The sequence below is a fragment of the Aspergillus clavatus genome, genomic scaffold, assembly GCF_000002715.2.
Source record: "Aspergillus clavatus NRRL 1 1099423829805 genomic scaffold, whole genome shotgun sequence".
Lineage (NCBI taxonomy): Eukaryota > Fungi > Ascomycota > Eurotiomycetes > Eurotiales > Aspergillaceae > Aspergillus > Aspergillus clavatus.
Window position 1 is genome coordinate 467596 of NW_001517094.1, and position 27059 is coordinate 494654.

At 51.8% G+C, this 27059-nt stretch overlaps 9 protein-coding genes across 9 annotated transcripts, besides 6 other annotated features; 2 read left to right on the forward strand and 7 right to left on the reverse strand.

Annotated features, from left to right (window-relative positions):
• Positions 1 to 244: 244 nt before the first annotated feature.
• leu2A (3-isopropylmalate dehydrogenase LEU2) lies at positions 245 to 1721 on the forward strand (the record flags this gene model as incomplete). The annotated part of the gene is made up of 6 exons (XM_001268679.1): positions 245 to 295; positions 358 to 378; positions 480 to 548; positions 611 to 706; positions 790 to 1417; positions 1489 to 1721. The coding sequence occupies 6 exons, from the start codon at positions 245 to 247 to the stop codon at positions 1719 to 1721; spliced, it is 1098 nt and encodes a 365-aa protein (XP_001268680.1).
• Positions 1722 to 2105: 384 nt separating this feature from the next.
• On the reverse strand, positions 2106 to 3531 carry ACLA_019600 (anaphase promoting complex subunit DOC1; the record flags this gene model as incomplete). The annotated part of the gene is made up of 2 exons (XM_001268680.1): positions 2106 to 2968; positions 3042 to 3531. The coding sequence occupies 2 exons, from the start codon at positions 3529 to 3531 to the stop codon at positions 2106 to 2108; spliced, it is 1353 nt and encodes a 450-aa protein (XP_001268681.1).
• Positions 3131 to 3154: a microsatellite.
• A 1958-nt stretch (positions 3532 to 5489) lies between the features above and the next one.
• Positions 5490 to 7127, reverse strand: ACLA_019610 (phosphatidylserine decarboxylase 1; the record flags this gene model as incomplete). Its single annotated transcript, XM_001268681.1, has 1 exon — positions 5490 to 7127. The coding sequence occupies one exon, from the start codon at positions 7125 to 7127 to the stop codon at positions 5490 to 5492; it is 1638 nt and encodes a 545-aa protein (XP_001268682.1).
• A 651-nt stretch (positions 7128 to 7778) lies between these two features.
• Positions 7779 to 9781, forward strand: ACLA_019620 (uncharacterized protein; the record flags this gene model as incomplete). The annotated part of the gene is made up of 2 exons (XM_001268682.1): positions 7779 to 8033; positions 8120 to 9781. 2 exons carry the CDS (start codon positions 7779 to 7781, stop codon positions 9779 to 9781), a joined length of 1917 nt encoding a protein of 638 aa, XP_001268683.1.
• Positions 9782 to 10044: 263 nt separating this feature from the next.
• ACLA_019630 (phosphoglycerate mutase family protein) lies at positions 10045 to 11311 on the reverse strand (the record flags this gene model as incomplete). Its single annotated transcript, XM_001268683.1, has 4 exons — positions 10045 to 10138; positions 10219 to 10785; positions 10904 to 11222; positions 11272 to 11311. The coding sequence occupies 4 exons, from the start codon at positions 11309 to 11311 to the stop codon at positions 10045 to 10047; spliced, it is 1020 nt and encodes a 339-aa protein (XP_001268684.1).
• Positions 10879 to 10901: a microsatellite.
• Positions 11312 to 11754: 443 nt separating the features above from the next.
• ACLA_019640 (40S ribosomal protein uS8) lies at positions 11755 to 12416 on the reverse strand (the record flags this gene model as incomplete). Its single annotated transcript, XM_001268684.1, has 2 exons — positions 11755 to 12014; positions 12284 to 12416. 2 exons carry the CDS (start codon positions 12414 to 12416, stop codon positions 11755 to 11757), a joined length of 393 nt encoding a protein of 130 aa, XP_001268685.1.
• A 1429-nt stretch (positions 12417 to 13845) lies between these two features.
• Positions 13846 to 17020, reverse strand: ACLA_019650 (karyopherin beta; the record flags this gene model as incomplete). Its single annotated transcript, XM_001268685.1, has 8 exons — positions 13846 to 14032; positions 14088 to 14196; positions 14255 to 14492; positions 14556 to 14888; positions 14941 to 15786; positions 15846 to 16652; positions 16771 to 16829; positions 16981 to 17020. 8 exons carry the CDS (start codon positions 17018 to 17020, stop codon positions 13846 to 13848), a joined length of 2619 nt encoding a protein of 872 aa, XP_001268686.1.
• A 155-nt stretch (positions 17021 to 17175) lies between these two features.
• Positions 17176 to 17202: a microsatellite.
• Positions 17203 to 17689: 487 nt separating this feature from the next.
• Positions 17690 to 17732: a microsatellite.
• Positions 17691 to 17730: a microsatellite.
• A 496-nt stretch (positions 17733 to 18228) lies between the features above and the next one.
• Positions 18229 to 18260: a microsatellite.
• A 661-nt stretch (positions 18261 to 18921) lies between these two features.
• ACLA_019660 (putative anaphase-promoting complex component Cut20/Apc4) lies at positions 18922 to 21787 on the reverse strand (the record flags this gene model as incomplete). The annotated part of the gene is made up of 7 exons (XM_001268686.1): positions 18922 to 19283; positions 19350 to 19499; positions 19554 to 19620; positions 19673 to 20410; positions 20492 to 21059; positions 21124 to 21469; positions 21538 to 21787. 7 exons carry the CDS (start codon positions 21785 to 21787, stop codon positions 18922 to 18924), a joined length of 2481 nt encoding a protein of 826 aa, XP_001268687.1.
• Positions 21788 to 22317: 530 nt separating this feature from the next.
• Positions 22318 to 24332, reverse strand: ACLA_019670 (uncharacterized protein; the record flags this gene model as incomplete). Its single annotated transcript, XM_001268687.1, has 3 exons — positions 22318 to 23979; positions 24040 to 24250; positions 24301 to 24332. 3 exons carry the CDS (start codon positions 24330 to 24332, stop codon positions 22318 to 22320), a joined length of 1905 nt encoding a protein of 634 aa, XP_001268688.1.
• Positions 24333 to 27059: the final 2727 nt, after the last annotated feature.

The following is a 27059-nucleotide window of genomic DNA, read 5'->3' on the forward strand; positions in this document are numbered from 1 at the left end:
AGCAATGTAGCGATGGAGCACTGCTTGCATCCTTATTCCTTACCCAAAGACCCCAGCTCCTTGAGTGAATGATAACTGCTCGGCTTAAGGTGGAATCCAACGGCGTTCAGCCTCCGGTGTCGGCGCGCGGGGTGGAATCCACCCCCTCCATACCGCAAGAGATATTTCAAGCTCTGTCAGCCACCTTCTTCTTCTTCTCGTTCCTCAAATCTATAATTCTATCTCCACAAACAGCAGACACATCATGCCGTCATATAACATTGTCGTTTTCGGTGGTGACCACTGCGGTCCAGAGGTAAGTCCAGCGACGCCGAGCTGATGAGTCCGGGGAGCTAACGGATATGCTGTGACGCATAGGTGACCGCTGAGGCAATCAAGGTGAGAGAGCTATTGTCTGCTTGGATGCCATGGCCGGCTTCCAAGCAGGATCGTCTGGGAAAATAATGTGCATAAGCTCATTCGCGTCTGTCGCTTGCTAGGTCCTCCGTGTGGTTGAGAAGTGCCGTGACGATGTCAGCTTCAACCTGCAGGATCACCTGCTCGGCGGTGTAAGCTTGTCCTGTCTTACAGTAGCTCTAGAGGATCAATTGTTAATGAGAGCTCCTACTAGGCGTCCATTGATGCGACCGGATCTCCCCTGACCGACGAGGCGTTGAACGCTGCGAAGAGCGCCGATGCCGTCCTCCTCGGTGCCATTGGTGGACCGGTATGTTGACGCCCTTTCCCAGCGACACGGGAGGAATAATATGGGCCATCCGGCCTGAAGGATGCATGCTAATACGGTCATAGAAATGGGGAACCGGTGCCGTCCGCCCAGAACAGGGTATTCTCAAGCTGCGCAAGGAGATGGGCACATTCGGCAACCTGCGGCCGTGCAACTTCGCCGCCCCCTCGCTGGTCGACAGCTCCCCTCTCCGCCCCGAAGTCTGCCGCGGCGTCGACTTCAACATCATCCGCGAACTGACCGGCGGTATCTACTTCGGCGAGCGCAAGGAGGATGACGGCAGCGGCTATGCCATGGACACGGAGCCGTACTCGCGCGCAGAGATCGAGCGCATCACCCGTCTCGCGGGCCATCTGGCTCTGCAGCACAACCCCCCTCTCCCCGTGTGGAGTTTGGACAAGGCCAACGTCCTGGCCACCAGCCGTCTGTGGCGGAAGACCGTGACGGAGGTCATGGAGAAGGAGTTCCCGCAGCTGCAGATCGGACACCAGCTTATCGACTCTGCTGCCATGATCATGGTCAAGGAGCCCCGGAAGCTGAACGGTATCATTGTCACCAGCAACCTGTTCGGTGATATCATCAGTGACGAGGCGAGTGTCATCCCCGGTTCGCTTGGTCTGTTGCCCAGTGCCAGCTTGAGCGGTATCCCCGACGGAAAGTCCAGAGTCAACGGTATTTATGAGCCTATTCACGGTAAGTAGTTTCTGAACCTCCCCGCTCCGTGTTTCGGCTCGAGTCGAGTACATGCTCACGCCGGACAACAGGATCTGCCCCCGACATTGCCGGCAAGGGCATCGTCAACCCCATCGCCGCCATCCTCTCCGTCGCCATGATGATGCAGTACTCCCTGAACCGTTTCGACGACGCCAAGATCATCGAGACCGCCGTCCGCAATGTGATCGAGGCCGGTGTCCGGACCGCCGACATTGGCGGCAAGGCGACGACCAGCGAGGTGGGCGATGCTGTTGCCGCTGAGCTGGAGAAGTTGTTGAAGTAGTCGAGTTCCCAAGCAACCCTGTCCTCATACAAAAAAGCAAGTTTTGGTTCTTTCTTGCGTGGAGCAAATGTCGGTCCTATGTTATGTCAAATGGGAGATGACTCAATCTAGTCTATAGATATGATACAATACTTATTTAATCATCAATACCCCTCTGTGGAACAGACAGCCTGTATGTAGCTTCAATCACTCCTTGATACTATGTAGTAAAAAATGACAATGTAAGAAATGGGTATCTCAAACTGGTACACAAACCGAATAATAACAAACCAGCACCCCCATGGCACCATTCAATGCGGGATAAGTCCACCGTGAACGCCAGCACTGCAGAATCGCCGATAAAATACATGGTCCCTAATGGCACGGAACTATTCTTGTCCCTCCTTATCGTATCACAGGCTCGCCCATCCAGTCCGGCTCCTCGAGCCCGCCCACCTTCGCCCCATCAGTCTCTCCGTTGATATTGCGTCGCTCAGTACCGTCATCATTGACGCTCCCCCGCAGAGACCGACGCACACTGTGTCTTCGCGTGCGGCCATCCGCAGAAGCAGAGGGTGCATTGCCCATTCGCCGGCGGTCATCGTCGCGCGCAAACACCTGGAATCCACGCACGTGGGTATCCTTCCCGTTCTGATGATTCTCCGTTACGCGCATCTGAAGCACCATCGCCTTCAGCACATTGCCCGCATACGGATCATCGTCATCCTCGTCGGCCGACTCGCCGTCGTCGTAGTCGTACGCCGCCTCGTCGTACTCGACCGGGTTCTCCGCGTCCGAGAACATAGCGTCCGGCCACGCGACACGCGCACCCTTAGATCTCCTCTTCCCCTTGTCGTCCTGCGTGCGGGCCCGCGTGTGCTTGCGCCGTCGCCGCCGCACCCACCCGCCGTCCCGGCCGCCGACGCCTTCGAGCGGGATTTCAACCCAGCCGCAGGGTCCTTCGCCCTCCCAGGTTGCGAACTCGACGAGGTCGTTGCCGCCCATGCCGGCGTGGAAGGTCATCTTGGTCGGGGTGTAGCTTTCGTCCATCTCGAAGTCGAGGTAGACGCGGATTTTCACCACTGCGACGAGCTTGAAGAAGTGGAGGCTCAGCGTGTGTGGTTGCGGGCCGTCGGATTGCCAGTACTGCGTGGGTGAGGGGTGTCGGAGCGCGGCGACACCACAGCCGGGTTTGTGTGTTGAGACGGTCCAGGAAGCGAGGGAGGATATCTCGCGGAGGTTGCTGGGGAGCGGGGAGGGGGATCGGTCTGTGATTGAAGGTTTACGAAGTGAGCTTATGTCTGAAGCAGAATAGAGCACTGTAGCACAGGATTAGCTTACCTCGATCATGCATCAATTCGTCCTCATCCTCTTCACCTTCCAACTCCTCCCCAACCATCCCTTCCATCTCCTCCTCGGAAAAGTCCCTTTCCTCCTCCTCCTCCTCCTCCTCCGGATCTAGTTCCAGGCGCTGGTTATCCATATCAAATGTCTGATCTGCCTCCTCTTCCTCTTCCAGTTCCTCAGGCTCGTCCTCATCGTCCTCGTCCATCATCGGGGCCCGCTGCCGGCCCGACACTCCCCGCCCGAACAACGAAAAGAGCGCAGCTTGCGCAGCGGAACCGGGATGGGCAGTAGTCGGCTGCGCCGCTTCGATAGGGCCGGATGAAGGATACAATTGCGGAATACCGCGCGCTGGCGGCGTCTGGAACTGAGGCTGCGCGGCGCCATGTCCCAGTCTTGATCCGCTTGTTCGTGGCTGCGGAGAGTCATTGTCGGTTGTTTCTGGGGCGGGGGCGGCGTGTCTTCGGAGGAGATGGTGACGAGGCATTGCGTTTGCTTTTGTTGAGACGTTGGTTGGGTGTCTCTTGTGGTTTTTGTGGCTATCCAGGCATCTCGGCCTGTTCTGTCCTTTGATTGTATTGTTGATGTCGGAGAGTGAGGACCTATGAATTGAATTTCCTCTTTGGGGTTAGTGTTGCCATTTTTGGTATAGCTGCCTGATACACCATCGTCCACTAGATCTAAAGGACGAACTACACTGTAATGGCTTCTTCCCACTCCAGGGCTTCTTCGGGGAAGTGACTGATTTCCTTGACTAACTGCTGCACCGTTTCGTTCAAGCAAGCAGGCGCTTGGATAGTATCATTGGTGACAGTACGCGGAGATGGCAGGCCCAGCCAGAGGGATGTGACTTTTGTAGCCAGCGATGGGTATTAAAGATATCCAGCAGTAGATGGCCCTAACATGATGATATCCGCGTCTTTTGTGTACAGTGGATGTAATTTCTTATTGAAGTGACTGATAGCACGCAACAACAATTGCATTGCCTGGTCACGCAAATACAAATCTTCATCCCATGGCTTGGGACCAAACAGGCAAACATGGTGCTCGAGGTAAAGAGGCTGTTAGCCCAACAAGAGATCTTTGTCGACTACTATAAAAAGACAATTCTTTCATCCTCTCATCCAAATCACCAGCACACTAAAATCTGCAAGCCGTGGCGAGCTGGGGATCTGGTGCGGCCGTATACTCGAGATAGATCGTTTCTGCTGCTTAAGCGGTCTTGTTCTTTGCAACGGCTAGAATTACTATTTCATTCCTGTCGAGTACGGTTATCGCGGCTCTTTATTACTCTGGAACTTCTTTCATGCCGGTCTCTTCCTAGCCTTCATTTATCCAGGTGCCACACTGAAGACATGTCAGAGAAAGACTGTGTTCAATCGCAACCTTATTAGGTGGTCTCTGATCACACTATGCTTCGCTGTGCTTGGAAAAGATCCGTGCTGCGTGATAGTCGGAGATTCTGTTATTTAAATGTGCCAGAATATCGCTGAATGGATCAAGACTCTCTCAGACCTGCATGCAATTTGTGCCACCGCGGGCGGCGCTATGGAGGATCTGAGATTATCAGACTTTCGAAGTAATGGAGAAGTAGTCTCATCCAATATCAATCAGATTCACCAACACATGAGTAAAGCCAGATAAGGTGTTAAGGCGCCACTTATCACAGCCAGTATCAAGGAAGATAATAGCCGCTGTTCTGTAGAAGCGAAGTGCAGGATAGATGCATGCACAATCAGGGTGAGGCCAGCAGCTGCAGTTAATCTCACTATAAGAATATCAGTACACTGCAATGCCCACGAGCACACCCTGGGGCGGATTAGACGGCCAGGGGATAATCTTGCAGAGGAGTTGACATACTAAGCGTGGTCTGGACTGTGGATTCACCAGCGAGACAAGACAGGCCGAGAAGGATAGATAGAAGATTGGAGAATATTGCTAGCTCTGCGTTGCAAGTATCAGAAAACCGAGGTTCTTGGGAGAATAATTGTATCAAGGTTCATACTGTCTGTGAACAGTCTATAACTGTCAACAGTAACGGACTTCAGGGCAGTCGGCTCTTGGGATGTTGGTGTTGGCATCGAAGATAATTTGTGACTTGGGACACATATGGACAAGAAAAATATAACTCGAAACCCATTACTTGAGGGGAAAAATAGTGTTGATGATATTTTTGTTGCTAAGAGTGAGCAGAGGTACCAGATGTCTCATGTTATGTTATATATGTTTTTAGCATCTTGGCTACCTTGATTTTATGAAAGCAGTAACAAAGACCCATAAAATGAAAAAGAAACCGATCGTATTACTACCGAGATATCAAGCACCAAGCTGCAACTGTCTAAACCAACAGAATTTACTAGAAAATAAGGGTATGATACAAGGACGAGCAGCCAGAGCATGAAGCGCTCGCTTAAAGTCAGTCATCAGGTCCAGCAATGACCTCTTTTATTCTGGAACGTCCACGTATCCGAGTTTCTGTCCCATCTGGATGCGCTGGCCCTTCTCAATGGTCCAGTTCCATCCGCCAACTCGTTTGCCTTCATCCCAGCCGTTGTCGAATGACTTTCGGGTTCCCACTGGAGCCTCGAACACGAGCACGATGGAACTACCCAGCTGGAAGCCGCCCATTTCTTCTCCCGTTCGGAGGGGATGCCCGCCTAATGTCCTACTTGCGTGAAGGTATGTCGCCTCGACGAAACCGGGATATTGCTCGCCTCTTTGCGCAGCAAGAGCTGCAGCTCGATCTGCAGCGGTGTCTGTCAAAAGGCTGTTCGTGCGCAATTCCGCATCGAAATTGATCTTGATGGAGCCCACATTAGTGGCGCCCACAGGGATATAGCTGAAGAAGCCCCAGCGCCAGCGACCTAACAGAGCAACTCGCTCATTCAGGGTGAAGAGACCGGGAAGATGGCGTTGAAGGTATGGTGACACGGAATACAATTCACCCGCAAAATGTCGGCGACTCTCAACAACCCACGGCACGGGGGAGTGGAAACGATGGTAGTCGCCAGGCGCAAGATAGACGACCACATAGTAGAGCGCATTGTTCGAGGCTGGCTTAGGAGTGTACCAAGGAGTACCATCGCCACGAGCAAGATCAGCCTTGACTAAATCTTCTGAGATGGCCTCTGATTTGGTGGAGGCGTCCAAGGAAGCCGCTCTCCTCCGGGCTCCTCCACCTTCATCACCTGCGAGGAGGGTCGGCAGTGTGTAAGAGATACCATTCATTTGGGCAAATTCTTCATCGGCAATCATATTAGCTGCATCTTTTTGAGATGGTTCCTGCATATGATTTGTGAACTTCTTGCTGTGGTCGGCGTTGGTCGGCGTAGCAGCACCCAGCAGGGCATCCAAGCTGTATGTAACTCCCTTGACTTGCTCCACTTCTCCACGGTCGATAAGGCCAAATTGCAAGATACGTCCATCCGATGGTGACACAATGGCGCGCGGGTCGGGATCAATAGGGCGGACACCTGGCTTCAGTTTGCGATAAAAGAAGGCCGCCAAGTTCGGATAAGTGTGAAGATCTGGCTCGGCTACCTCGTCCAGATTAACGCCGAAGATCCAGGAGTAGAGTTTGAAACCGGGAACGCGAATATAGTAAGGAAGTTCTAGTTCATTGAAGCGTCCCCACCAGCGTGACATGGCTTTCAGGGGCAATGTCGCCATGATTTGAACGTGCCATGGGCCGCTGGGCCTGACTCTCGGGCGCGGAGGAGGCTTGTCGAAATCAAATGACTCTCCGAGAGCTTCTCTCTCTGCACGATCCCTTTCTGCCCGTTGTGACTTGTAAAAATGAAGTAAACCCAGCAAACCGATACCCAAACCGACTGGGATCGGATACCACTCTACCTTGGTGGTCCGCAAGGCAAATCGGAGTCGGGATCCAAAAGAGCCCTTAGGTGAGGGATTCTCATGACTTTGTTGCTTCCATGACTTTGAAGAAATTTGTCTAGAACTGGCCTGGCTTCGACCAGTCGCTCTAAAGAACACCATATCCATCAGGCCAGCCCTGCCCCCATTCGAGGAGACGACAAAGTTCCGGCGAAGAGGCGCAGAACAGCTGAAAAGGCACGGGGCCATAATGGCTGATCTACTCCAAAGACATCATCCCCAAGGGGAATAAGGATGGCGCGATTAACTGTGGGGATATGTCCAGATAAGACTGAGATGGAATCGTTTCGTTGCGGATAATTCTTTCGTCCTCAAGTTTTGCGTCATGTCACACTCACCGCCCGGCAGAATGTGCCCTCTATCGGCCTCAAGAATGAATGACTCTCCGCCAGCTGTTGTTTATCCCGCCATTCTCATCTGACAGCTCTCGACCCCGTGCTTCTTTCCATTCCCTGAACTTGTCGAGCTGTTTACTACCAAGAGGCCACTACCTAATCTGTTTTTGTCTTCTTGATGGTGAATTCCCGATATGCGAAGCTTGAATCTCGCTGACTGAGGAAAAGGACACCATCATCCTCAGCGTCTCCTCTCCGCATTTCGACTTAGCGAGGCACAAAGCATATTTTATGTCACTTTTTACCACTTCAGCCCGAGAAATATCTCTCTTCACCTAGTGAAAGCTTCTTCCGATTCAAAACTGTACACTTTGCAGACGGAGAGCCTCAACAGCCGAAGCGGCTTGTACTCATCATAGAACTGTTTCATAGAACAATGAGCTCTGCTTGAACGCGCATTAAACTTGGACCACCACACGGGAGAAGGATTCAGAATCCCTTGAAAATGGCCTCCAATCCTTCTCCAGACATTGCTACTCCAGAAAATGGAATCACTCCACATAACGTCACCCTGCATGTCTTGTGCCCATCTCTCGAAAGCACCAATCGCTTTACCTACAATGATCTTCCCCTCTCCACTACTGTTGGTGCTCTCAAGGCGCGCTTGACAGATTCTATTCCAGGACGGCCTCCTCCACATACCCAGAGACTCATTTTTCGTGGACGCGCCCTCCTTGATGATGCTGTGACACTACAAACTGTACTTGAACCAGTGAATGCAAGTCTCCATGAACTGCTTTGCTTATTGCGTTTTTCATGGGAAATATCAGGCTAACAAACAAGCAGTCAGTCTCCCAGAACGCCGAATACTCTCTGCATCTTGCCCTTCCACCGCCCTCGTCTACTACATCAGTTAGATCCGCCATCCCATCTGGTTACAACTCTCCGGCGACCCGAAGCCAACAGGACGCCTTTGCCAGCAGTGGGTGGGCACCTCCGGCACAGAACTATGGGCAAACTCTAAGGCATAGAGGTGGAATGCCTCCTGTTGTGCCACATGAGGCAGAGCTCTCACTTGCTTTGCAGCGCAACATCGAGATTGTTCGTCGGAATGTCGAAACCCTGGAAGCGATACAGCAGAACAGGTTCGCATCGCAGGGAACTCCCAACCAAGCGACCTCTACTACTGGCTCTGCCTCGCGGCCAAATCCATCTAATATTGCTCAGTCCTCACAACTGCGAACCGGACTGTACCAATCGGGACCTTTTCCCCCAACAGGACAACCTTCATCGTTGAATCCTGCGCCACATGTGTCTACTGATTTCCGAACTCTCCGTTCTTGGCCCGTTAGATCTTGGCCTGCTATAAGAAGTCAGACCACAGATTCTCGAGTTCGTCTAGAGCTCCTACAGCTTCAGGTAGCCCAGGCTGAGGATGAGCTTCGCCTGGGAATAGCGCCACCGGCAGATCGGATCATTCGAATCCGCAACCAACTATGCGAGCTGTTGGACGATCAGTATAGTGATCTCAATGGCGAACGCAATGGAGCCATTGAATCACTGCTCACACGCATTTTTAACGTCTATAGTCGCGCGGACCAACTCCGGATCACTCATTCTAGACTCCGAACTCAAACCCCGATCAGCACCACCCCTGCAAATTCCGAGCAAGTACGTTCGCCTATATACCTTGTTCAATCACGAGACGGATACCAGGGCGTGCTTGCATCCCCTGGCGCATCGAACTCTATCCAGGCCACGCTTGATTCATTGCGTACAGCGCAAACTCCTGAGACTGCAACTATTCCCGTGCCAGGTCAACCAGCAGGTCTACGCGCGAATCCTGAAGCTGTGGTAATGGAAAATGCTGTCCGTCAGGCCGTGCTGAACCAGCGAGCAGGGAACGATGGACCAGCAGGCTTATCTAGACACATCAGACGCATCTGGCTGTTTGTCCGGCTCTATTTCTTCTGCTACATGTTTAGTGACTCGGGTACTTGGTTGCGAGTTGTCTATGTGACTCTCGCCGTGGTCATTTCTCTTCTTTCGGAAACTAGTTATCCTCGACACCTGTACAATTGGACGATTGCTCCAGTGCAGCGTCACCTCGAGGGACTGGTGCATTGGGCTCCTGATACTACCGCCGATACCACCAACCGGGCGGCTGCTGGTACCCACGGCCCAGGAGCTGACCGTGCCACTCTGCCAGGCCAACTACGCCAGAACCTCCGACAAGTGGAGCGATCCCTTGCACTCTTTCTTGCCAGCCTGGTTCCAGGAGTGGGTGAAAGACATATTGAGGTGCGCAACGCAGCCGAGGCCGCTCGTAATGCGCAGCTTGCACGAGAGGAAGAAGAGCGCCATAGACAGCAGGAGACGGAAGACAATACCGAGCAGCAGCCGACCCGTGGGGGTGAAGCTGCCCAAAACGAGCAAACTGCGCCAGCTGAAGAGAACGCGCTGGCCGCAAACGAACTTGACCCTTTGATACCCCCTGAAGATAACTAGTGAGCGAGGTGAATTCTTTTGAGCTTCTTTGCACTTGAGCGTTGTGTGATTCTTATGTAGCAGCAACTTCTTGAGCGCATTCTGAGCACGCGAATGTGAATTATCGCCTACATTGAATTGAAAACTACTTTCCTTGAATGCATTGTAGATCTCCATGACTATATAGTCTGTCACTAATGACGTCTAAATGCTCGATGATAAGTTCGCTCACGGTCTAGGGTATCTGCTAAAGCCATCCTGTTCCTTCTTCTGCAATACGGCCATCACAACTTCCCGCCGAGCCTTTCTGGCGATGTATCCTGGCCGGAGGACAGCGACATGGGACCCGTATCAAACGACTCCTCCCCATTGAAGTGCCTAAAAGTAAGGATAAATCAGACCCACGGCTCGCAAACACATCTTCAAGCCAAACCAGACAAGGCACAGAACAAACTTACCATCCCCTCTCGGCCCCGCCGCTGAGAAAACTACAATCTCCATTCGAGATGCACTCCCACCCGCCCGCAACCCCTACCCCCTGCCAGTCCGGCACCGCCGTCTCAGGCCTCAGCACGCGCGTCCCCTCCGCCAAGGCCGCCCCCTGCACCGTCGCCTTCGCAGCAGCAGCCTCCCCGCCCCTCCGCCGGAACGTACTCACCCCCGCCGTGAAAACAAAAAAGTCCTCCTCGGCACTATCCGCCGGCATACGGCCCGTCAGCACACGGCCCATGGCGATGAGCGGTGCGGCATGCGAGCAGATGAGGAGGGCTTTGGGGGTGCGCTGGTGGACGGGGGTGTCTGCTTCGAGGGCGGCGAGGAGGGCGTCGGCGTCGGCGATGATGCCCGCGAGGGCGGTGGCGAGGCGGTCGTGAAGCTGGGCGATTGTCTCGCCGCGCGGAGAGGGGATGAGGTGCGGGGAGTGGGTTGAGGGGTCTGGCGGGAGGATGCTGGGAAAATGGGTGTGGAGGGTTGTCGGGTCTGCGGGCGGCGGGTGCTGGAAGAAGGAGGTAGAGCCGAACCATTCGCTAGATTCTGGTTAGGGACTTGGACTGTGCCGTAACTGTAACTGTAACTGTGATGGTGTGTTGGGGACTGGCTGGGGGGTGTGTAGTGGTTGGCTCGACTCGACTCGACTCGACTCACCCCAATCCATTCTCGATGCGGACGTCAAAGTCCGCGTGCGCGTCGATGTCGCTGCTACCTTCCTGCTGCCAGGTCTTCAGCGCTTCCACGGTTGGCTGGATTGTCTGCAGGCATCGGTAGAACGGGCTGGAGTAGACGCGGAACGGCTTGGGTTGGAAGCCCGGGCTGACCACATGCGCGGCGAGCTCGTGTGATTGCCGGACGCCGTGGGAGGTCAAGGTCGGGTCCGCAGGGTTGCCAGTCGGGGTGGGGAATTGGGCTTTATATGTGCCTGTTTTGTAGTCGATGGTCCAGTTGAGGCGATGCTGGAGGGGTGTTACTGTTAGTGATGGTACTTGAGGGATGGGGATGGGGATGCGGAGAGTTACCTACGCCATGGCGGGTCAGATATATTGTGTCTAAAGGCATTTCGTGAAGTTGATTATAGGCTTTGAGAAACGAAGGACAATGCGACTGATAGATTTACCTAGAGGTAGGATTGAAATAATAGACAAGAGTTGTAGACCATGTTGCGGGGAAACATCACCAGAACGGAGGCGGTCGACGCTGGACCTCGGTTCGCACTGGACAACAGAGGGAGAGAAAACCCTACCAAGCTACTCCGTACGAACAGGAAAAACTACAAGAACAAGATTGAGATGACCGAAATCGCCGACTGGATTGGAGAAGAGTGCGAGATTCACACTCAGCAGAACTATCTATGGCGTGTCCGCCGGGGTATGATATCCTCCAACTGTTTCGCGAAGACGCCTTCGACCATCGAGCACCTCCCACACTCTCTACATCAAGAATCCATGCCATGCTAATTCAGAAAACCTCGAGAACTTTTCATTTTTGGATGATCAAGCTGTCTAGTAGAAGAAGCCGAGGAGCTTGCCAGCAACGTGCTTGCGACGAGCCTCCTCGTGGTCCATAATGCCAGCGGAGGTGGTCAGGACGACGTAGCCGAACTGACGCGAGGGCAGGAGCTGGACGGCCCACTGCTCGATATCGGGGAGCTGAACGGGGTAGCGGGGGTTGATGACACCGCACTTGTTCAGACGGCCGTTCAGCTGGATGACGATCTTGCCGGAGCGGTGATCATCGACCTCCTCGAACTCGCCAATGTAGCCTAATGAAGAAAAGAAATCAGCAAAAGGTTGTTGCGAAGATTTAAAGACCGCCAAACACAGAGAACAAAGAGTTTCGGAAGCTTGTAAGATCTTCGAATGTTCCCGAAGGAACAGACTTCAATATATCGGGCACTTAAAGGGCAAACGTTGTGGAGTGGGTTTAAGATTCGAAACAGTTGCCTAGTTATCAACCCGACAGATCTTACAAGCCTCCCAAAACTCTTCGCTCGCGGTGAAGTCGAGTCAATGAATGAAGGACAAAACATACCGTGCTTCTGCATGACGCTGAGGAACTTGACAATGACCTTGGAGCTGGGTCTGATCAGGACCTGGCGCTTACCGGCCTTCTCGGCGTTGTTGATGGCGTTGAGCGCATCGTTGAGAACGGAAGTCTTGACCATTTTGGCGGTGGGTTGAGATTCTCAAATCGGGAGGGGATGGAAAAGAAATGAGGTATCTAGATTTACGGAATCTCTTCGGAGAGCTAAAAAAAAATCACCTCAGGCGAGCACGGTTCCCCAGTGCAAGCGAGGCAATTTTCCGCTCCCAGGAAGAGAAGACAGAGTCAGCCACCAGTAGTCGGCGAGCGCAAAGAGTGCCCCCCAGGGGTTCTTAAGCCCGTGTCGAGATGAGAGAAGCGTATCACCCTGCATCTTCTAGATTCGTTTATTCTTGGCTTTGCGGTGCACATTATCACCGAAATTGAAACGAAAAATCCAGAGATCAGACGGTGATTGCTCTCCCAGACTAGCTGGGGGGCCGCGAAAGGAGCAAAGATAGCAAGTTGCACATACCTCGAGGTCGAATTGACGGCGTTGGTGAGGACGGGAGGTTGGAAGAGAGACGGTCGCGTGCTGCGGAAGAAAAGGACGGTGAAGATTTTGGCGGTGTGCACGCTTAGGGTTCCTGCTACCGGTGCCCTTATCAATCACATGGCGATAACCGAGTGATCCAGGCGCCTCAGGCATCAATTACTCCAACATCGATTCTGATCACAACTTACAAAGGCATAGAATTGCAAACCGGAGGGTCGTGATCTATGATCTAGCAAGGTTGCTCTCGAATATGTATACCTAATTCAATTATTCCGGCTACTCATACGTCGATTGGATTTATCATTCTCTCTATACAAGTTTTCCATCACACCATAATGGGACGAAGGGCATAATTATACGGGAGTTTCGGGATCAAAGGAATTTCATCGCTATGTTTCTCTCAGAAGGGGTACATGACTTCTTGGGCATACATGAGGTTAAAAAGAAAATGCTAAGGTTCTTGGTCTAATTAAAACTGACGTAGAACAACCGTGCGGGACAGGAGGCAGGGAAAAGGTGCTAGTAATAACTGGGGAGAAGGAGAAAGTAGACATAGCAACAGGGGTGCGGGTAGAAAGGTCATCACAAGGGGTAGGGATAAACGGTGAGTCCGAAAAATGAGAAAGACAATGTGCCCAGTGGATGCCTGCATGGTTGGGAAGAATTGGGAATATGGGGGGAATGATGGAACAGGGGGTGGAAAAGGGGGGAATGTCGGGGTTGGGGGGTGATACCTGAGATCCAAAGGAGCTCGAACGTATCAGGGGAGGAACGGGGTTTCAAGGGCCGACGTGCAATGCTCCAAAGGATACAAACAGGCAGTTGCAAAGGGTCGCGCTTGATCGGAGGCAGGATGTTCAAATGCCCTGAAGTGGTTTGCATTCCCTTCAGGAGAGGAGCACCTCAGGCACGACGTCACTTCCCATGCCGCGACTTGCTTCGAAGTGCATTCAATGCATGGGGAGCCGTTCCATAACAGCATTCATAAATTGTGCATGGGCTGTTGGATATGCGTTTAAGCCATGGCAGCAGCCGTGGACATGTTGATCTGACGCTTGACCTGCTCACGTGTCCACCGAGCAGTGTCAACGGTGCGGGGGCTATAATCTCGGTTGTTTCTGGTTTCCCGAACGAGTGCGGTGACCCATTCGTTGCGGAAGAAATTGGCAAACTCGCCATTGGGGAAGGTATCAGCCAGATCACTGGAAACTCGTTAGTCACAGTAATCGGACAATCGAAGGTGAAGAAAAAACATACCCAAGAACACCCATCGACGCCCTCATCAAACCTTCGCTACGGCTAAGGTCTTGCGAAATGAGGTGGAGAAGCTGGAAGATAGACTCGATGTAGGGCTGAAGCTGAGTGGCTGTGATGTTGTTAGTGTGAATTGAGACGAAGAGGGGCCAGAGAAGAGCTGTACGTACCCTGTGGCTTGCCCTTGTAGGTGAGCAGGATACCACCCCAGGCATCCATGATGCCTTCACGAAGCGAGACAATGTAGTCAAGCATTTCCATAGTTACATCGGGGCTGGCAGTAACGGCCGATGCCTGTTGCAGAACCTGAGCAACGACAGGCAGGTAGACATCGAACTGGGTTCCAATAGCCTGGGAGATATCACCGAAAGTCTCCAAGATAGCCGGCTTCAGCTGGTTGGTTGCGCTCTGCAAGATAGGTCAGTATAAGTCTGGATGATGTAACTCTTTTGGTTCTGGGGCATTTCTTACCCTCAAATTGTTCAGCAGGTAGTTCATGAAGGCATCGCAGTAGGGTTGGACCTTCTCGTTCAGGGCGCGAGCAATGTCGCTGACCAGGCCAATGGCCATGGAGCAGAGAGCGGGCTCCTCCTGGTTGCCCAGAGCATTGTACAGGAAAGGAGTGAAGGACTCCATATACTTGACAAAATCATCTTCCAGAGCGCTGGCGATGGCACCGACAGTCGCAAAAATCACGTCGGGAACGCTGGACTTGGGAGGCACGGTGGAGAGGACCTGGAGCAGAACATGCATAATGCGGTCGGCTTGGGGCTTGATTTCGGTCTCCAGACGCTGAACGATGGCCTAGAGCGGGTTAGTAAAACCGATCCTATCTGTCAGGTATGAATTATCTTACCAGAAGGACACTGAACAGAGAGGTCTGCATCTCCTCCAGAGTGATACGGTCCTCCACGCTGACAACCTGCTGCTGCATAGGAACGGTGTGCTCCAGACGCTGAATCATGACGTCGGACAAGGTGGCAACCATGGGGAGACTATCGTTGGCGGCGTTGGTGACGAACGAGTTAAGAACCTCGTATCCAGCAGTCCGGAGCTGGTTGTCGGCATCCTGTCTTTCGGTAAGAGCGAGAAGCGACTTGACGCTGTCCTGGAAGTGCTTCGAGAGGGGGTTGGTTTGCGCGCCAACATCACCGGCGAAGCGATCGGCAACGTTCATAAGAGCCCAGCAGCAAGAGCTGGCAATCTTGGGGGTACTGGCAAGGCCATTGAACAGGCACGAAATAAGGGGTTGTAGATGCACGTCAGGGTCGAGAGTCTCAGAGCAAAAGTCGCAAACGCGGCCAAGCGCGTAGGCCGCGGAGTCGCGGACCTGGATGGAGCTATCCTCCATCATTCCAACAAGAACGCCCAAGGCCTGCTTGATCAGGGGTTCCAGAACCTTGGGATCGGGGCCATCCATGATGGCACCGAATGCGGCAACAGCGGCATCCCGACGACGCCAGTCCTCGTTACGGATATTCTCCTCCACGAAGGTCAACACAGGCTGGATGACATCACCCTGGACACACTGGGCATAAAGCTGCAATGCCTGATAGGCAGCCCGGGAGACATTGTACTCGTCGTCGGTGGCGTCCTCATCCTGCTTGCACATGCACTGCAGCAGAACGGGAACGACCTCTCGGCAGGCGACACGGGCAAAGTTGAAAAATGGGCGAACCTCGCTGGCACCCTCGGCCTGGGCCTGAACACACACTACGTTAGCGACAGATTCCCATAGTTTTCGCCGATAGAGGTGCGTACCGCGGCGTTGTCATCCTCGATGGCAATTTCCTCCTCACAAACGGTGCACCAGAATTCGATTGCAAGCTTGGCGACATCTTCCTCCTCGCTCTTCATTCCCATAATGCTCAGACCAAACAGAGCCTTCTCCATGTAGAAGCGCATCTTTTCGTAATAAGTGCCCATGATACGGTTCAGACAGCCGAACGCGCCGGCCTGCACACGGAGATCATCGGCCTGCGTAGCCTCACAGACAACCTGCATGATGTAGTTCCGTTCACCCTCGTTTTCCATGTTGGAGCGCACGAAGTCCACCGAATCACTGAGGGCCTTGATGGCGGCATTGCGGATATCCATGCTCGGCTCCTCGCGCCGAGCACCCTGGACGACAGCAGTAAGGATGGCATTAGAGTGGGCAGCCAGACTCTCCCGAAGCTCGGGATCTTGCGACTCGCAAATGAAACCGATTGTGACGAGGGAAGCCTGTTTCAGCTGATCCGAACCGGACGCTACACTCTGCACCAGAGTGTTCATCAGCTCTGGCCATTCGTTACGGGGAAGCTCGATCGCGGCGATGGAGACAATGAACTGAGCGGCAGATTGACCCGCGCGGGTATCCTTGGAAGCCAGCGTCTTGATCGCAAGCTCCTTGACCTGCGCCTTTACTTCGGTACTGATCCCTGTAATCCATTTTTCTTGTACTTCACGCAATCTAGCGAGATCTCTGAAAGTGAAAGCGTTCTTCAATGCGAGACCAGCAGCAGTTCTGATGTGGGAAGCGGTGCTCTCGTTCGCCAACTCTTGGCCAAGGGTAGTGAGATATCCGGCCTACATGAGGTGAATAAGTATGATACATTAGCATGGAATACCGCCGAGTCAATAAGAAACATGAGGAACGAAGTAAGAGTGAATGGTGGTGTTGCTAGAGGAAGGGTGGGTGACATACGAAGTCAACTTCGGCCGCGTGGAGAAGTTGCTGCTCAGCACTTGTACGAGTCGCCGCATCTATTATATAGGAAAAAGAACAACGACAGTCAGCCACGTGAACTCATTATTGATGCGATATATAGACCAAAGTCAAAGTAGATCTTTCATATATAAAAAATCATCGAGACGGGAGCGCCGGGAGGGTGGGGGGGGAAGAATAGCAAAGTACCTGGTGACAGGGTGCCCTCCAACACCTGAGTGACGTTCATGTTGCCTTATGCGGGAAAACACACCCAGAATCACAAGGGAACGAGGAGAAGAGAGGAGATTAGGGAAAGGCGGGGAGGTTGACACGAGAAAGTTAGGACTCTCCTGACTTGATCAAGGATGAGTGATATGATAGAAGAAGCCTTGTCCACAAACGAAAAGAAAAAAAAAAGAAAAAAGAAAAGGAGTGATGATGTGGATAAGAGATGGTTTCAAAGAAGTAGAGGAAGGGAAAAAATAAATTGATCTTGGGGAGGATCAGACCAAAAGGTTGTTTTTGTGGATATGACGAGGCATGCACCAAGAGGGTAACAGGGTGTGGTGGATGCACGCCAGAACAAGGGAGAAAAAGGGAGAAAAAACAGAAGCTATGGACACCCCCAGAGTCAGTCAGAAGTTCAGAACAGAACACTGGTTATCTAGAATGGGGGGATTCAGTTGCATACCTTTATTTGAAGAGGGTTATGAAGCTGTAGTTAATTGAGGCTGAAGAAGGAAGAGAAACAAGAGACAAGAAAGTTGTCTTTTAAAATTTTTTTTTTTTTTTCGCCTCTTGTAATTTTCCTTTCTTGATGCCACTACTGGTGGTTCAGACTAAGAATGAAAGAAGAAGTGTAATACTGACAGCCTTTTCGATCCACAGGGAGGATACTGAGAGGGACGCCTTAGTTGTAGGTAGTAGGTACTAGGTAGTAGGTACTAGGTAGTAGGTAGTCACTAACTAGACTACTCCGTTATGATCCTGACGGCGAGAAAAAAAGAGACAAGAGAAAGACTCCCGACTAGCGCAGTCTAGCCTACCTGAGTAAGACTGTAAGAGTCACTACTCACTTTGTGGCTGCTGCCCGGAGCTGCCGTAAGCGCTGACGGCTGTCATTGGCTGCCGAACGCCATCCGAGAATGGCGTGGTCACGTGGAACACTACTGTTCATCAACACCCTACTACTACTCCGTAAAGTAGGTGGGAAAGGTACCCTCGCTTGAGGTCTTGAGCCCTGCAGGTCAGTAGTAGTAGAGTGTTGTTCTTATATCCATGTACATCTATCTAACAAAATGATCTGTCAAATTATACCTCTGGAGTATAAAACATCCTGGTGGTGGTATCGAACTACCTTACTACCTACCTACCTATGTTCTGACCCAGCCCGAGCAGGTCTCTTCTATTTCGTCATTACCAGTTAGATACCTTACCATACTCCGTACCTACCAGTTTTTTTTTTTTTCTTTTCTTTTTTTTTTTTTACCCTCCTTCCCACCAGCCCCAGCGGGCTGCCCCTCCCTCATTACATAAGTCACAAACAAACCCAAAACACAAAGGAAAACAGGGCGAAAATTTGCAAAATTCCCCCTCCTTTGCTTGTTTTGATTTTGCTACTTGAAGAATCTCTCCTCCACTGCTCTGCGCGTGGCCCAGGCGACCGATCCCCATCAAAGCGTCTGCCCCCCAATCAGCACATTTTTCTTTGATGCTCCATCAGTCGATGGGGCAAAGGCCACAGGGTTTGTGTGGATTAGTTAATAGGACCAGAAAAATTGGATCGAAGGGAACTGGCACTACGGAGTACTCGTTACTACCTACGGAGTACGGAGTACAGAGAGGGAGGGATAACTCGGATAGGCATCCAACTGGAGAAAGGAAGCCACACAGTCGCCTCAAAAAAGGACACTGACTCAGAACTGCGTGGTTCATGGCTCCAGTAGTAACTACATCTTGAGCATTGATGTAACCAGGAATGCGTCTCACCCGTGAAACCATACCATACCTTTGTCCTTGATGAGTCGGTGCCGGTGGTGACAAGGGTAGAGGCAGCAAAAAAAATGTTTCGATCAATGAGGGCCCCTTTTCTCACAGGGATAAAATCCACTTTGTAAACTGTATCAAGAAGGATATCTCTATGTCCGGCTAGTAGTCACTCTCCTCGTCGTCTTCATCGGCCATTTCAGCATCCATGTCTAGCACCTCATACCGCAATCCATCGCTGTACAGCACGCAGATCGCCCGGCGACCTTTCCGTCCGTTGACGTCGAACCGCAGCGGCTTGGCTTTGGGACCCGAGACCGCAAAGGCGTGCTTGATAAGGCTTGCATGCGTCGAATCCGGCGACAGCAAGTCTAAAGTCATGGTATCAGTCGTTGGTTCAGGCGCGGTAAAATCGCAGACGTCGCTGTAATTGATGAAGAAAGGCGAAGGCGAACTGAAGATTTCCTCGTGATTAAACGTGGATGCTGGCTGGAAGGGGAAATTGAGCAGGTATGCAGCTCCTTCTAAATGGGTCCGGTACAGTTAAGAGACTGGGGGATTTGTTCTGTAATGGGGGTGCGAAAACATACGGTTATCGGACCAGAGCAGCATTACTGTATCATCTTGTACGAACAGAATCTGGTGAATCTCTCCTTCTTGCAAGTCGACAGCTCCGATGCAGATGGCTCGAGTAGAGCTGACCCCGTTTTCGGAGTCCAAAACTACTCGGTAGAGGTAGACTGTGTGTAAACTGTCAGCAACCATTGATCCATCGGGGAATGAGACACCCTTACGCATGTGATGAGTCTTACGTGATCGTGCAGCAATATAGATCACACTATTTTCTTCCGTCTCGGTATTCTGTTGCTTGAGAGTCAGCGGTCTTTCATATGCGTAATTCAAGGTCGATTACCTCGTAGCACGTGGCCATATCGAACACCTCCCTGTCGGCATCTGCATGAAGAGCCAGAGGTGAGCGATGGAGAATGCCCCGGCGCTGGGTCAACGCGATATCTGCAAACAGCTTCTCAAACTGTAACCCCAAACGCTTGGTCAGGTCATTCATCTTGGGCAACTTCGGCGGATCTGCGTCGTCATGTGCTTGATCCAGCTGCTCAAGCAACTTTTTGAATGTATCGTAAAACGACCCCTCATTGCCAGTCGCCCACTTGTCAGATGTAGTGGCAGATAGCCTTACCATTGGTATTCCCATCATGGGAAGCTGGTGGATGAAATTCTGGAGGGTGCTCTTCGTCAGCGCACCTCGGATATACTTGAGGGTCTGCGGGTATTCCGTCAAGTCTGTCTTTTCCATGAGCTCCTCCAGAGTTTGGGACATGGGTTCTGCGCTTTGCATGTCGATCTCGTGGCGAAGCCATTGGGAGAACGAGACGAATTGCGAGAGTTCCTCGTTAGCGTGGATGATGATGTGGTGAGAGAGGAGGTGCAGGCAGTCCAGTGTCTCGACGATCGCGTTGAGGTTCGCTGTCTCCAGGCCTAACACCTCGCTGAGTTTCTGGAACTTAGAAAGGCCAATAAGGCGGCTGAGCAGAACCTCGCATCGTTCGAGGGCGGGAAGAAGACACTCGTGAGTCAGTCGGCGAACATTTTCATAACCGCCTGAGACGGCTTTCTCCCATCGCTTGTGCCCCTATTCGCAAATCAGCAACGGGGTTTAATTTGTACCCGTGAAGAGCCCAAAGTCGGTACAGTATAAGAATGAACTACATACTCGTTCTCCGACAATGTCTACCAGAAATTCCTTGAGCGGCTCAAAGCAATCCCCGGTCACCACCAAATGATAGGCAGCAGTGACAAAATCGCAGTGGCATTTCTCCTGCAGATCCTCATTGATACTGCGCATGTACCGCGCTGGCAACTCCTGCGCATTTTTCCACTCCAGCTCGATCTGCCTCTGCACCTGACAGATATAACGGAGCAGATTCTGCAGCTGGGTGGTCTTATATGCCAGAAGAGATAGATACCGGCCGGATCTCGTGATGAACCGAAGATCAGTCGTGAATAGACGAAGCGCATCAGACGAGTCCGCAGTCGGTGTAAGTGCCAGCAACGCATGCGTGGAGCTCAGCGGATGCGACGCATGTCTCATAATATTGCATGGGGAGCCTCCTATCGAAGCCCCGATCTGAAACGAGCCGATCTCGAAGCAGTCAAAGATGCGCAGGTGGATGTTCCCATCTTCGAACCCGACCAGCAGCACATCAACCGCATCGTTGTTATTCTTCGACGAGGAATGGAAGATCGCGTCGATGGACGCCCGGGAGCTGAACACATCATCACTAGCAAGACGTCAGAGAGATACAGTAACAGAACGCGGCGGAGGAAAGAAAAAAGCGTGCTTACTCGCTTCCCGTTGCGGGCAATGTACTCAATTTCGGCAGGGAGCTTTCGATGTCCAGCAATGCCAGCTCCCGGGGTAAATCAGCCTTGAGCAGAGCCGCTGCTTTCGACGGCTGGGTATCCGGAGACAGCAGGTCCGAGACGGTAAGTTGCCCTGCAGCTTCGTGCAGGTGCCGCTGTGCAGCCCTGCTGTCTGTAAAGTTGACTTCCCAGCCTAAACGGCTGATGCTGACGAGCCGGGAGCCCTGCGTCTGCGACTGAGTCGCAGAGTAGTGGTGCACTGTCTTGCCCGTGTAAGAGCTGATAAGGCGGACGGTGTCATCCGCACAAGCGACCGCAAGTAAGTTCCCTAGATTGGAGTCAATACACGCACCGCAACCGCAGGTTAGACCACGAGGTGAGAGGCCAGAAACTCACCGTTATCCTTCCACTTCAGCGCCCGGATCTCACCGTCCGCCTCGTCCTCCCCCAGATACGGATCACCCTTGAACGAGCCCCCGAATACCCTCTGCCCATTCAACCGGAACACGTGGAGCTCTTCATCCTCCGTAGTCAAGGCGATGAGATCCATCGTGGGACAGTATGTCAGCGTGTCCGCCTTGCATTTTGCCGGCAGCAACTTCTCGCCCACCGGCGTGAGCTGCGGCCGAGAGACCCCTTCAGCCATCATTGCACTCTACTCTCAAGTCATCCTTTGACGTCAAGGAATTTTTGGTGTCGAGAGCTATCGGTTGGTGTCTTGTCTATCTCTAATTGTGGTTCTGTAGTTTGCCAGAAGGATGCTTGAGTGGGTAAAGCAGGCGATCCTTGGCACGCGTTTTGTCGCGAAGAATACATCGCAGGTAGGGAACCAGTGCCTTTGATTGCGACACTCGCTATTCAGCAATAAACAAAAGGGAGTTTGATAAGATGTCAAAATAGAGTTACACTCTTAGTCAAGCATCGATACAAGCTTGAAATATTTTAATTTTTAATTTCTTTTTTTCTATTTTCTACGAGCTTGAGTTGAATGAATGCAGGGGACTCCGAACAATACATATTTTACAGGGTTGGGCTGATGGATATACACAGAGGACCAGCAAAACTCCAGAAGGGTAAAATCGACATCCATCATCTCTCATTATAGTAGTAATCTATTCTATGTAAAGTTTGATACATGGTCAAGCCCGCAACACCGGGCACTATTGAAACAAAATATTACACATCGTCGCCAGTTCCAGACTGGATCACGTTTCGCAGATAGCTCAATTCATCCATCATCTCCAACAGACTCGTAGAAGCATGACTCAAGCGATTGGGGATATCGCAGGTCTCACTAGGTGGTGCTCTGTCATCTCTAATGTCGTCAGGGAAGTGCATCGTGGACGCATCCGGACTTGGCGAGATCCCCAAGGCTTTGATAGATTCCATTGCGCCAAAGAAAGCTGCGTGTCGTTTAGGGTCTCGTTCCACGTTAAACATGTCATCGATCCCGAGCCCGGCGACGTCAAAATCAGACGGGGATAGAGAAATACTCAAGCGGGGAAGGGGGAGGTTGAAGTGGGGTGAATCACCAGCAATCGAGGACGGGGGCGACGGCTTGGAATTCACAGTGAGATGAGGCGTGTCTAGATCGCCAAATTCGGAAGCCACCGAGGGTTTTAAGAGATCTGGGAACTCTGCGGGGTCGGGGTTGGGGGACGGTTGACTTTCGACGTTGAAGGTCGACGAAGAGGTCATGGACTCAGGCGAAGCCAGCTCGGTATCTGTGCTCCATTCCGAAAAGTGGCTCCGCTCGTAGTACGAGCTGCCAGCGCAAGATTCCTCAGCTTCGGTGAAGTCCGAGAAGCGGCTGCCTAGATTCTCAGTATCAAGATTTCTCTCTCGGGCATCGATGTCGCGCAATGCTTCATCCATGACTGACGAGGGAGTGTTTGGTAGCGTTGGGAGCCTCTTGTCCACGTAGGTGAATGGGGTCGGTGTTGTAGCATCTGAAATTGATGCTGGCTTGGCGGTCTTGAGGAAGGAAGGCGAGTCTAAGGCTGCAAGCAACTCTGCCGCCATGATCGAGAAAGTTGAGTGGGCACCTTTCTCGCCCGCTGGCCGATTGTCGGGTTGCGATTCGAGTGTCAACGGACTCCGACACGACAAGTGCTCCATGGACTTGGTGCTCATAGCACGGCGGTTTTGGATGGACAAAGTCACAGGACTGTCATCACCAGTAGAAGCAGGCCGGCGAAAGAGAAGATCTTCCACTTGATGCGATTCTTCGTGTGGTTTGCGGTGCATGACATGACCCGCATCGTTATGAGAGGGCTCAATGAAATCGTGACGGACTTCCTCACGATCACCAGTGGAAAACAAACCAGGGATACGGGCTGTGAGTGGTTTGAGTTCCTCATCCCAATTGTGGGTGCTACCGAGATCTGGCGAAGACACGTTCAAGTGTCGAAACGCTGCCCGAAGACCTCGTGATCTTGGAGGTGACACCGAGCGAGCCGGCTTGGAGCCTGAGCTTCGGGGCACTTGGGTACCCGAGCTGCTTGGCTGAGAAGCCGCTCTATTGGCCAATGCTCCCAAGGGAGATGTGCTGAACGACCAAGCTGGAGTCGGCTGTTGGAGGAGTGAGGGCGATGTGCGGAGGCGAGGGAGCTTCGGCTTTGGCGGCCGACGGGGATTCATATATTTGTCTTCAGGATTCATGGTCCGTACATCAGCCTTCCTGTAACTCGGGCTATCCTGAAACACATGCGTTGGTCGAGTATCCGGGAGGATGATGGGAACGTGGAGGACATTGAGAGGTTGACCCGGAAGAAACGGGCAATGCGTCGTTACCGGTTCCGCCTCGTTGTAGTACTCGATATCATCGTCCAGCAAGTACTGTATTGGTAGTCAGACTCGTGGGTTCCGCCAGGAGAGGATGTAGAAGGGGAAACCAACATAGTACCAATATGTACCACCCATTTTAAGACCGCCAGACCGTGCAGAGCCGAGATGAGCGAGCGAACCATCATACACTATGTCTGTGAAAGTGTGACATCCTCTCCATTGACCCTGACCAACACGCCGATCCCTCTCCATATTGTATGGCTTTGAGAAATTATCCCACGAGCCTAGTAGCTGGACGGACTTGACATCTGGGCGGGTGGAGCTGGTATAGAGTCAATTGGTGTCCAACCAAGTCTGTGGAGAAGCACTCACAGTAGGAAAGTCATTAATGTTGTTGAAGTCATGGTTGCGATGAGATGCTGGACAACGCTAAATTCGAATTGACAGAAAGCACGGCGGAAAGAATCTAGATGCTTCGGAGTAGATTGAATTGCAGAAGTAATGAATGATTTTGCGACAAGTGTCCCCCGGAGTAAACCCGACGAGTATATATTCGAAGATCAATAAGTGTGATGAGCGTCGTCCTAGGGCCAGCCTGGACAGCAAAAATATATGGACAAAGCCTCGACGCCTGCAGATCAGCCCAATGCCCTTTCTTATGAGTGTTCACGAGTCGGTGTCGAGGGTTGACCGCGCCGCAGACCTGACAGGTATATGGAGCAATTGCGCAGTGACTCGGGAGCGAATAATGAAGCGAGACACGGGAGTGTGTCTGCTATTCTTTGTAGTCAACGTCTCTATAGCCGCGATGACACTCAGCAGTTTGAAATTAGATGTTCCTGGGCGATCAAGGTTCAGGAAACACGAGAGCCAATGGGCTCGGTGGGCAGTGTGGTGGAAGCGCCGGCGAGGCGAATAGACAACGGCGAGGGTATACCGGCGCTTATTGCAGTTTCGACGAGAAATTGAGATTGTTTCCTTTAATGGTTGAGACTTTTTCAGGGCCGTTCTGGTGGGTTTTAGGAGTTCGAGAAAGAACCGAGAGCGATAGAGAGCACAACCGCTGTGTTTTGAGCTGGGGAAATCCAAATACTCATCCTCACCACCGGCAATGATGAGATTGTTATTATACGAGCAGCATGCTTAACAGGGATCCACTGGCTACTGTAAGAACCACGTCACAAACTGGCCTGCATGAATGCATGGAGTATGCATGGGAGCATGGATGTATGGGAATTGGGAAGTGAAGAGGACTGTCAAGCTGCAGGGGGGCAGCAAAACCTGAAGAGAGAAGATCAGCTAGTACTGGAATTAGTGAAGGTTAGCGAATAGCGACAGGGCGAGGAGATCGGAGCCTCCGTTTGTGTTCCCCATACATACACTGTAGGGAATCAAGTCGAATCAAACCATGGAAATAATCGAAAGGCTGGGTTTACCAGCTAGATAGAAGAAGGAAAAAAAGTGGAGGAGCTGAGATGAATCCTGATTGATCCTGGCATCAGATTGACGCCAACAGGCAACAAGAGGCCAAGAGACTAGAGGCCCATGTGGATGTGGTTGTGGAATTGTGGACGCTAACCAGATGTCCATCGTGGCTACAGAGTAGCAGAGTAGGTGTCTACGGAGCAGAGTCCGCAAAGACAATATACTAGTACTCTTATTATTGATAGATGGTGAACTAGATGATAAGCATGGGGATATCATCAGCCAGCCATAGTTGAGATGGTTGCCTCGTTTTCTGTAGTCTGTAGTCTGTACAATCATGGGGATAGGGAACGAAAGCAACATTATTACCTACTGTGTAGATAACAAACCCATGAGGTCCTAACTAATACTCCGTAGTATGGATTGTGATCCATCCAAAGATCTTCCACGTGAAACCCAGAGTAGCCCATTGTTCATTGTCTCCAGATTCACCACCAACAAAGAAAACCTCCCAGTTGATCACGAAATCTGAGTAAGATCAGCAATTACAACTACAATATCAGCACCAGAGTCATATCAGTAGTATCACCCGCCATCCATAATCCAACAGAGGACAGTGAACATTCAAACAGTTCTGGTGAGACTAGGACTTGACCGACGATCAGCCTCAATCTTCCTGCCCTCTGGAAAGATTACTCCGTAAATCTCCCAATTTCCCAATTCCACCCCTGGATATTTGGACAGATCATAAACTAACTACTACTACCTCCTTAGACTCGCTCGCCGAGATTCAACCTCAACCACTCACAGTCACGTCTCGTTTCACATCCTCGCAAATTTCTCCTGGGTCCTGGCGCTTACCGGACCTGCAGGAACCATCTTAGTCTGCTTCGGTGCCGGGCAACCGATCGCAGGAGAGCACGCGCATGTAAGACATATCGTTATTCGTTTGTCGCTGTCGACAACCGCTATTATTATTATTCATCAGGGATGACTTCAAGACATACAAAATGGTTATCTGGTAGACTAGCCGGATACAAATGACAGGAGCAAACGAGGGATGAAGAACGAGAAGCGAATTTTGACGGTGACTGTCCCAAACGACCTGATCCCATGGAACAACAGCCTTCAGGCTTCATTATTCAAATTTCAATAGTTGGATGGATCCACTCGGTTGGTGGTGGCTGAGATCGCGTCCTCCGATAGTCAACAATAGTTCCGACCATCGAGGCCAGGGAGAAAAATAGTTCTTCTGCAACTCCGACGGTCTCTTTTGGCTTTGACCCCAAGACTTGACTCCTTCGGGCTCTTGAGAATATCTCCTTCGCTCAACGCTCTGTCAGTCGGCGCTTATGGAGATGTGGGATATTTGCGACACGTTTCGGATTCCTCCCTTGCTTGTCCGGGGTTTTGTCTGAGAATGATTACTGAATACTGATTGATGGGCGCAGACTGCAGAGCACGGAGTAGTTACAGACGATGGAGATTGAAATTAATATCCGGCTCATCGAGTCTAGATCCAAGCCCTCATGAATCACACCATTGAAAACATTAATATTCCTAATCCGTTAATGGTATCTATCTTCATTACCAGAACGCCATTCCAGCTAGAATCAGAGTCGCCGCCCAAGCCAACAAAAACAACCAGAGCAAAGCAACACAACCACACCACACCACGGATAACCGTCAAGCAAATCCTCATCAAT